At 54.4% G+C, this 9,597-nt stretch overlaps 1 protein-coding gene across 3 annotated transcripts in view; it reads left to right on the plus strand.

The window, feature by feature from the left end:
• PATZ1 (POZ/BTB and AT hook containing zinc finger 1) overlaps positions 1 to 8,414 on the plus strand; it is a 19,395-nt gene extending 10,981 nt beyond the window's left edge. The window contains exons 4-5 of one of the 3 annotated variants that reach the window (XM_007453174.1): positions 5,360 to 5,497; positions 6,925 to 8,414. In XM_007453174.1, coding sequence (XP_007453236.1) covers positions 5,360 to 5,497; positions 6,925 to 7,343 — 557 coding nt within the window. In that variant the 3' untranslated portion in view covers positions 7,344 to 8,414. The remainder of the gene's footprint in view (positions 1 to 5,359; positions 5,498 to 6,924) is intronic. The other 2 variants (XM_007453176.1, XM_007453175.1) reach the window with 2 other exon arrangements.
• The last annotated feature ends 1,183 nt before the right edge of the window (positions 8,415 to 9,597 follow it).

Raw genomic sequence — 9,597 nt, forward strand, 5'->3', positions numbered from 1 at the left:
GGAAGAGCCCAGGCCCAGGTAGATTGTGGCCTTGACGAGAGCGGAAAGTGGCAGGTGCTCTGAGCAGGGCAGCGTGCTTGCAGCTGAGGCTGGCCTAGGTGGCATCTGTGGCCCTGGTGTTGTGTTGGATGAAGTCTGGCCTGTCCCTGAGCTTCTGCCAGGGCTCGTTGGCTGCTAGAAGGGCTGAGGTTCGTGTTTTGCAAGCAGCGTCAGTGGAGGAGGCTGCGCCTTATCTGCTAAAGGAGTTGGGGCAGCTGTCTGGTGAGCGTGAGGATGCTTCTGCATGGTGCGCTTGCTTTGGCCAGGTGGGGATGTGGCTGGAGAGTCCTATCTCCTGGGACACTCTTGTCGCAACACTTTTGGAAGTCTTGAGTGTGGCTTAGTGGATTGAGCGCTAAGCCAGGAGGCAGGGGACCCAGGGTTTAGCTGGCCCCTCCCACCTCACCCTCCTGTGTGACCTTGAACTCTCCCTTCCCCTCTCGAAGGCTCAGTCTCTTCACCTCTAAACGGGGTTGAGAACATCCCCCTTGCCCACTTCACAGGGTTGCTGTGAGGATCCCAGGAGACAAGGTAGGTGAAAGTTCTCTGAACCCTGCAAGCAGCAGCACACTTGGGAGGCCCTCCTTACACTTTGTAACTGTCAGGAAAGACACAGCTCGCTGACACTCTGATTTGGACCAGGTGCAACCCCCCTGCAGTCCTTGGCTGGAAACTTTGAGTCCTGTGCTATCTCCACATGCCCTGAGGTTGCTGGTGGAGGGAGCCTGCTGAGTGGCTGGGTGTTCTCTTGGTGCCCTGAGCTGGGTTCCTCCCGGGGACTGCACACCTGGGGTTTGCCTTGAAGGCCATTCGATGTCAACGTTTGTACCACCAGGAAACCTGCTATGGAAGCAGGGAGGTGGTCAGAAAAGCTGCTTAAGCATCTGTCCTATTTTCTGATACGTCAATAGAGCCCTTTCTGGCAGGAGCTTCCTCCGGGGAGCTAGCAGTGGGGCTGTGTGTGGAGAGAGCTATCAGGCTGTGGCTGCCCAGCTCTAGGAAGAGATGGTTCCTTGTCTTGCTTCATCCCGTGGCTTCCTGACTGCGCCCCCAACTCGAGACCTGCTGCAACGGTGCTGTCAGCGGGCGTACTGTCGGGGTTTCAGGGTTGAAGTTCTCAGCCTGAGAGTTGGGGTCAGAGACCAGAGGCGGTAAACCAGTTAGGGCGGAGGAGGACGCCAATGAGGAAGCTGAGATAAAGCCTGGATTACAAAGTGGTGGGGAGCTGAGTGGGGGACCCAGGGCCACAGCCCCTGTGGGCCCCACTCAGGAGGAAAGAAAAGCTGCGAGCAGCCGGGAATAGCAGGGAAAGTCGACCCAGTTAGGAGACAGCTGATGTGGCAAAGCCCACAACTATTGTACGTCAGGATTTGTTTTCCCTGGGCTGGTAAAGAGGACTTGGGCAGCAGCCACAGGCCACGTGGCTGGGGTGGGGGTGCCTGGAGAGTAGAACCAGAGCCCACCTTTCCTCAGAAAAGCCAACGCTAGATCTGGGTCATAAGCAAAACAGCATTGGGGGATTCCCTGGCAGCCCAGTGGTTAGGACTCTCCGCTCTCGCTGCCTAGGGCCTGGGTTCAGTCCCTGGTCAGGGAAATAGGATCCCACAAGCCGCGTGGCATGGCCAAAAAAAAAAAACCCAAAAGCTAAAACAGAAAAACCCAGCTTTGGGTCCCAGAGTCGGAGCAGGAAGTCCCATTCCCCCAAGAAGACAGAAGAGGGCTCTAGTCTAAACCATCCTGGATCCTCAGAAGGAAGAGAAAACAATTTTGGTCTTCATCAGAAGAGAGGGAGCAGGATTCTACCTCTGGACTCATTTCTTCGGCAGAAATGGGAAAAGACGCCTCCCTTCCCCTTCAAAAAAGAAGAGGAAGGGGAAGGCAGTTTTTCCAGGAAGAGGATAGGCCGCCAAAGACACTGAGACACTGGAATCAGAATGCAGGGAGCTCTGGGCTGTCCTTTCAAGGCTGTGACTACAGGAGGAGCTGCAGGAATAAATGGATGTTCTCTCTACAAGGGTTCAAGCAAAGGCTAATGTTCAGCCAGCCAGTTAGCGGGTGAGGCAGGATCAGATGAATTTCCAGGTGCCCTGAGATCCTCCAGTCCCAGCAATTCTTAAGCAATCAGCTTAACCACCCATCCATCTGCCTACTTTCAGCCACACAAACAACTCTTGCCTGTGAAGAACGGGAGAGAGGAGATGCAGCCGGTGGCCCAGCCCCACACTGGAGACAGATGACCTTGTCTTTGTCCTGGAGACGTATCAGGACGTAGACCATCCCATCTGCAGAGAAGATAACTTGCAGTGGGAGGAGTATGATGGCTACAAAAGCCTGTCTGCCACGTTCAAGTTGAGGAAATCAGTTGAGTTGAACAGTGGGAAGGACCTGGTAGATTGCCACGATTTCCCTTCTTTTTAAGTTTCTGTAGAAGGGTCTTTGTGTAGATGTGTATGTACTGGTGTGAGGGAGGGAGCGGGAAAGCGTATTGGAAATCTGCCTTTGACCGAGACAACACTTGCACTCAAATATCTGCTTAAAGGGTATAGAAAGACTTCTCTCCAGCCAGAGGCAAGCGCCAGTGGTAGATGCAGACAGCCTGCCATCCCCTGGACTGAGGTGACCCAAGCCTACTTGGTGCCCCCGCTCCAGCACGGCTCAGTTGGGCAAAGCCCCACCAAGGTGTGGACAAGAAGAAAGCCGTCCCTGACCCCTGCACAGATGTGGAAGCTGCCAAGGAGGGTTTGCTTCCAGAGTGCGAATTACAGCACACCAGGCAAGAAAATGCAGTGGAGGAGCAGTAGCCTCGTGGTAGCATATTCTCCGTATCTGGAGCGTGAGAGGGTGGCCTGTCGGTGGTGGTGGAGTCACGTGTGTGCTCAGTGTCCCCATCACTCTGATGCTTGTATAAAGCTTCCTCTTTGGTTCTTGGTTAATCAGTGGTGAACACGCAGGTGAGTTTAGAATTCCGGCCAAATGTGTCTGGCTTCAAAGATACGTTCACAGAAACTCGGCTTCTGTTTTACCCCAAAACTTGGCTGCTGAGCTGCTCTGTGCTTAAATTCTGGGCTTTAGGTGGCAACTGTGGATCCACGCCTACCACCCGCCATGTGGTTTTGCTATAGATAGTAAGTAGTCTGCAGCTGGGGCAGCGTCAAGGGGACCCTGCCATGTGGTCCCCAGACCATTTTTCAGGAGAAAACAGTGAGTTTTCATTGAGCATCTGCTGTGTTCCCCAGCAAAGCTCTTCCCACAAGGAGTAAATATAATAGTTCCTGGTGCTCCTTCCCTCCTTTCCCGTCCCTCTTGATTGCAGTGGCCCTGCCCTGATGCACCGTGGAGAGAGCTTCAAACCACTTCAGAGGGCCCCGCAAGGGATTAAAAAACAAAGAAAAAATTCCCTTCTAAAGTGGTATCATCGCATCAGTCGGAAAGTCCTGACATTTCTGTTGGTTGCCAGGGCCGCAGCGCCATCCATGGGGCAGGGCTGAGATCCTCTGTCCTGTGAATCTCATCTGCTCCTTCCTGACCACAGCCTCCCTCAGAGGGGTGTTTATATGGGACCCTCATAAGTCAGTCTGTCCCCTGCTTGGCCCCAGGCAGACCACTTGGTCACAGCGCAGGACATCGTGCTCTACCAGGCAGGGCAGGACAGCAGCATCTGGTTCAGGAGGGTCTTCTTTGTCAGGAAAGGAAGGAAGATTCACCCAGCCCCCCATTTCCCTCCAGAACCACCAGCTGCTACCATCGGGGGGATGTTTGTTGAATAAGATTCCCACAGGTCAGCCTACCAGCAGCTTTCATTCTAATCCACCAACATGGCAGAGAAATACAGGAATGTAAATGGTGATAATGGAGCCTACTGCAAAAGTTGAAGGGATGTTTCTAGGGCCAGGACCAAGACACAGAGACTATTAGAGAGTCTTCCCAGTGGTGAAGGACCACATGGTGGCACGTGGTCCTGGGGTTAGAGTCCAGGCTCTGCCATTTAGCAGCTGTACATGTGGCTGCAAAGCACAGGTTGATGCATGCGGTGCGCTGGGCCTGCACACCTCTGTCACTCGCTGAAGGTGACCTTTATTGTAGTTCCAGTAGCATTTGAAAGCCCAGGCCAATTCAGACTTTTTTCAAACAAGTCTTGTGCAGACATTACACAGTACTCTCCAGCCTCTGGCCCATTAGTAGTGGATCCCACTGCTACCCTGTGACTGTAATTTAACGAGGGAATGAGAGTACCTGAGGATGTGTCAGCTGCATCTGGAGTGGACTAAAGGGACACCATCTAGGCATAGCGCCCCAAGTGGGCCTTTTGCCGAAAAGTTTTGGTTCCTGCCGAAGGCACTTTTGGATCCTTGGCTGTGGGAGGATTTGATGTCCCAGCTCCTTCCCGCGGAAACCCAAGTGGAAATCCTTTGACTGGCCCACCTGGTTCCATCTCCTCGGACTCGTGGCTGCTGTGGAAATTGGCCTGAGATCACTCTTCCTGGCCCAAGATCACTCTTCCCAGCCCGAGGCATCTCGAGGCTCAAACTGACTGGAGCATCTGGGTGGGTCTGGAGCAGATGCCAGAAGGTTGGATTGCCCCTCCCCCAAAATAAAGACAAGGATTATGCCTATTTCTTCTTCCTTAAGTGAACCTGTTGGATCCTCCAAAACCGAACCAAGACCACTGCGAATAAGGGATGACTGCACACCCCCTTTAACATAACTTCCTATTTTCATTGTTCTTCAAAAGGTCTAAACAGTTACTAAACCCAGTTATTCTGAAGGTGAGAAAGTTTGCAAAATAGAGCTTGTCTTAACAGGTAGAAGAAGGGGGACTCCCGGAGGCATTTCTCTGGGATTTCACCTTGCCTCCGTCTGGCTTCTTGCGCAGATGGTTTGCCTTCACACGTGTTCAGCGGCATTCTGCCGGCTGGAGTCCTGTGGCTGCCCTGGAGCCCCACGTACTTTCCTGACAGCGTTTCTAGCCGTGGTCCCTGCAGCTGGTCTGGGACTGTGGACCATCCGTTCAGACCACTTGTTACTGAGGTGCCAAGCAAGCCGAGGTAGCTGGCCTCTGGCCCTGGCCAGAGTGGGATCTCAGGCCATCCCTCCAGGCAGCCTCCACATACTTGCAGAGCGGGCTCTGCAGAGAAGCCGACTCGAGGACAGTGCCACCCTCCCTCCTGAGCCAGGTGGCTCCTGTGGTTGCAGCGCCTTTGAGCCAAGGAGGGGCCCCTTCTAGGAGTGCTAGCCAGTGCGGCCAGAGGAGAGGCGTGGGGGAAGCAGAGAGGTGTCTGTGTGCCGGCTGCGGGATCTCATCTCCTTTTGTCTTGTTTAGGTTTCTCCTCTGCCTCCTACTTAAAGGTCCATGTTAAAACCCACCACGGTGTTCCCCTTCCCCAGGTCTCCAGGCACCAGGAGCCCATCCCGAATGGGGGAGCAGCGTTCCACTGCGCCAGGACCTATGGCAACAAAGGCAAGCGACCCCTTGCTCTGCACTTTGCTTCTCTGCGCAGGCTGTGTTGTGGGGGCGCTGGGCCGGGCGTGGGGAGGCGTGAAGGCTGCCGGCTTGCTGGCCGCCTCAAGGAGGCTCGAGATCTGAGTGGCAGTGGCCTCCAGGACAAAACTCACAGTGGGGAATCTCACTCCAGGGCGGTGAGTGAGGCTTTAGGGCCCTGCCGAGATCCAGCCCCCGCCTCCTCTTCCCCAGCACCCTCCTCGCTCCTGGCCAGCCCCCACGTCCAGAGCCCTGCAGGGACGCCCCGGGCCCAGGGCAGGAAGAGGAGCCCTGCATGATGAGCCTCTGGGCCTGTCCATTGCCTGTGTCCCTTTAAGGATGGCGTGGAGCTGTGGCTGAATGCTTTCTTCTCCTTTGACCCTGTGGGCAGAGGGAGCCAAGGTCTGGCTTCCCCCTCCGTAGGGGTGGTTGGTTGCTGCGACCAGCCCTTTCCGGAGAGCCTCTGGCCGCGTTTGTGAGATGCATGGTGCCGACTCCGAGTTGGTTTGCGTAGAGCTCCCTAGCCCCACCTCCACTTGTTGATTCGGGTTGTTCTGTGGTTTTTCAAGTCGTTGTTGCCTTGGGGATGACGCCAGGGGCTTGGCAGATGGCAGAGATGGCATGCTCCACGCTCCCATCACAGACTTCCCTTCCTGGCATGGCGCTCTGAACCCAGGCAGGAAGGAGCTCATTGTGGAGGCTTCACGTGTGGGCCGGGCAAGGCAGATCAGTAAGGGCTGTCTCGAGGACCACCTTGTTCTGGGCCCTGCGTAGGGACAGCTGGCCGATTGAGTTGTTTAGTTCCTTCTAAGCTGTGTGCTTTGGCAACTTGGCCTGGAAGGCTTCTGGCAGGCAGAGGCAGTGAGGGCAGGGCTTGTGTTTGCAGCGTTGGGAAAAGGACTGGCTCTGACTCAGACGTTGATAGGGTCTGCCTGGGTTGAGGAGCCTGCGGCTCTGGTTCTGCCTTGCTAGGGTGCAGCCAGTCTGGTGCAGAGGTGAGGCCACTGACGTACCTGCTCAGCGTCATCACAACAGCTGTTTTACCCTCAGAGGCACCCAAGAGAGCGCCTAGGAGCTGGGGGTCTTGGGTTGTCCTGGGTGGAGACAGAGGAGGTCCCCTCTCCATACCCTTCCTTGAAGCAGGCCGAGATGGTGGTGAGCAGTACACATGCGCCTGCATGAAGAGTCCGCGGCGAGGGAGGCTGGCAGCCCCAGGCCCTGCTGTCTCACCCCTGTAGGCACACCAGGCTCCCTGACTGACCAGCTGAACCTCTGTGGGTTCTGCTGGGCGGTGGCTGGCCATCGGCTGCCCTCCACGAGCCTGTGAGCTGGCCCCTGGCGACCCCTCTGAGGGGGCATCCCCATAGCCTGGCCTCACCGCTCCTCTGTGTTCTGTTTCCTCCTAGAAGGCCAGAAATGCTCACATCAGGATCCGATTGAGAGCTCCGACTCTTACGGTGACCTCTCGGATGCCAGTGACCTGAAGACGCCCGAGAAACAGAGCACCAATGGATCCTTCTCCTGTGACCTGGCGGTCCCCAAAAACAAAATGGAGTCTGACGGGGAGAAGAAGTACCCCTGCCCCGAGTGCGGGAGCTTCTTCCGCTCCAAGTCCTACTTGAACAAACACATCCAGAAGGTGCATGTCCGGGCCCTCGGGGGCCCTCTGGGGGACCTGGGCCCTGCCCTTGGCTCGCCTTTCTCTCCCCAGCAGAACATGTCTCTCCTTGAGTCCTTTGGGTTTCAGATTGTTCAGTCGGCGTTTGCATCATCTCTGGTAGATCCTGAGGTCGACCAGCAGCCCATGGGGCCTGAGGGCAAGTGAGGCAGATGCTGCGTCCCCGCAGAAATGGCCACTGGGGACCGCTGAGAAATGCTGTGAATGCGGAGGGAAGTGGTGTCTTTGGGTTCTGTAGCTGAGAGATTTTTATTCGTTTTTAACTCCCCTTCCAGCCCTGTCACCCACCCCTAACCCCCAATGGTCTTTAGAAATAGATTCTCATCTGATACTCAGCAGAAATATCTGTGAGACCCGGTATGGGATGAGGGCAGAAAACACTACACAGGCCTCCAAGGCAACACCAGGGCTGGTTTCTCTAACAGGCGGAAGCTGGAGCTCCTGGTGCTCAGTCTTAGTGACCCCAATTCCACACCTGCACCTGACAGCATTCTGGGACCTCGGTGATTTTGGTCCCCTGCCCCTTCTGTAATCCCTCATTCCCCCTTCTCATCTCCCTCAAAAGATACCACAGTAGGGTCTCCGCCCACTTACACAGTGCTGATGCCCAACTGTTTTTAAGGAAGCTGGAAGCCTACAGCATCCCGTGGACCATGGGGCGAGTGTCCTCTGAGAGCCCCCTGAGCTTGACCTTTGACCTGGAGGGCCCCAGACCTTTCTGAGCCCCGCTTGAAGGCTAGCATTTTGCCACTAGGACAAGCTTAGCAATCGAGGACACTCCTACCCCAAATTTCAGTTCTTAGGTGATTTTAACCATTCAACTTGCTGTTGGGTTTTAATTCTCTAATTATTATTATTATTGTTATTATTTTTTAGGACCAGTTGTAGTGAATTGCTACTGAAAGCTATCCCAGGTGATACAGAGCTCTTTGTAAACCGCAGTCACACGTTAGGGTTTAGGATTAAACTTTGTTTAGATGTACCATAATTAACTTGGCTAGTTGATTGTTTGGAGTCTATGGAAGAAATAGTTTTATGCAAAATTTTAAAAATGCCAGTCTGGTCAGGGAGGGAGGGGGTTTCAGTGCTGTTGGAAGGCAGGAGAGCTGGCAGGTGGGGACATCATACACCTCGGTTGTATCACACGTGAGCAAGCCAAGGTTGACCCTGTGATGTGAGTTGATCTGATCAGACTGTATTAAAAATGTTAGTACGTTACTCTGCCTGCTCCCCTGAGTCTGGTTTTTTCTCTGGGACCCAGAGGGTGGGCAGTCTGTGCCCCTGCACCTGGGTGGGGTGGGATCCCAGGAGACCTCTCTTCCTCTTCACTGCACCAGTCCCACTGGGATTGACAGGTGGGTGCTTCCCCTGCAGACTCAGCTGCCACCATCCACCCACCCGCTCTCTCCTGGTCTTTACTGCTCTGTGCCCCAGACCCTGGGGTACAGTGGTGCATGGGACACCCTTGTGGAGCTTAAAGGGAGAGAGGGAACCAGTAAGCAGATTTAACCACAGAGTTCAGATAGGGAGACATCCAAGGAGAGAAACGGGCAAGGGAGGGATAGTGATGGTGGGAGAGCAGGTAGGTGGTCCAGGCTGGTGAGAGGTGGGGGTAGGACTCTGGGAGGGAGACCTGGAGCCAGAGAGGACCAAAGAAGCTAGGACCTAAGCGGGGATGTGGGCAGGGAGAAAACTCTCAGGGCGGCTCTAAGAAGCTCAGCAACTTGAGTCCCTCATAACCCTGTGTTACCCAGGGGTTAAGTAAAAGGCTGCTGTACCCTTAGTGTGAATGTATGAGGAGAAGGGGAAAGAGAACAACAAACAGACAAGAAGTGAGCACAATGGAGAACTAATGGGAGCAAGAGTCAGAGCACGAGGGCACGAGCAGACTGTTGGCAGCCTGGGTGTCGAGGGAAATCTCGAACTAACAGAGATAGCATTTAAGCTCCAAATAGAAAAGAAAAGAGTGACAAAGGGGAGAAAAATAGACCGGGAGGAGCAAACAAAGCACAAAATGATTTAGACCCATATTAATACTAGTAATAACATTGTTCTGGCTTAAAGGCAAAGACTGAGCTGGATGTCTTTTTTTTAATTGAAATATAGTTGACATACATTATGTCAGTTTCAGGTGTACTGCATAACTTGAGGTTTGCCTACATTAAGAAACCATCACCAGGGCTTCCCTGGTTGTACAGTGGTTAAGAATCCGCCTGCCAGTGCAGGGGACGTGGGTTCAAGCCCTGGTCCAGGAAGATCCCACATGCCGTGGAGCAACTAAGCCCATGCACCACAACTACTGAGCCTGTGCTCTAGAACCCACGAGCCACAACTGCTGAGCCCACGCACCACAACTACTGAAGCCCATGCGTCTACAGCCCGTGCACCACAACAAAGAGCA

Source organism: Lipotes vexillifer, unplaced genomic scaffold (genome assembly GCF_000442215.2).
Source record: "Lipotes vexillifer unplaced genomic scaffold, Lipotes_vexillifer_v1.1 scaffold1197, whole genome shotgun sequence".
Classification (NCBI taxonomy): Eukaryota; Metazoa; Chordata; class Mammalia; order Artiodactyla; family Lipotidae; genus Lipotes; species Lipotes vexillifer.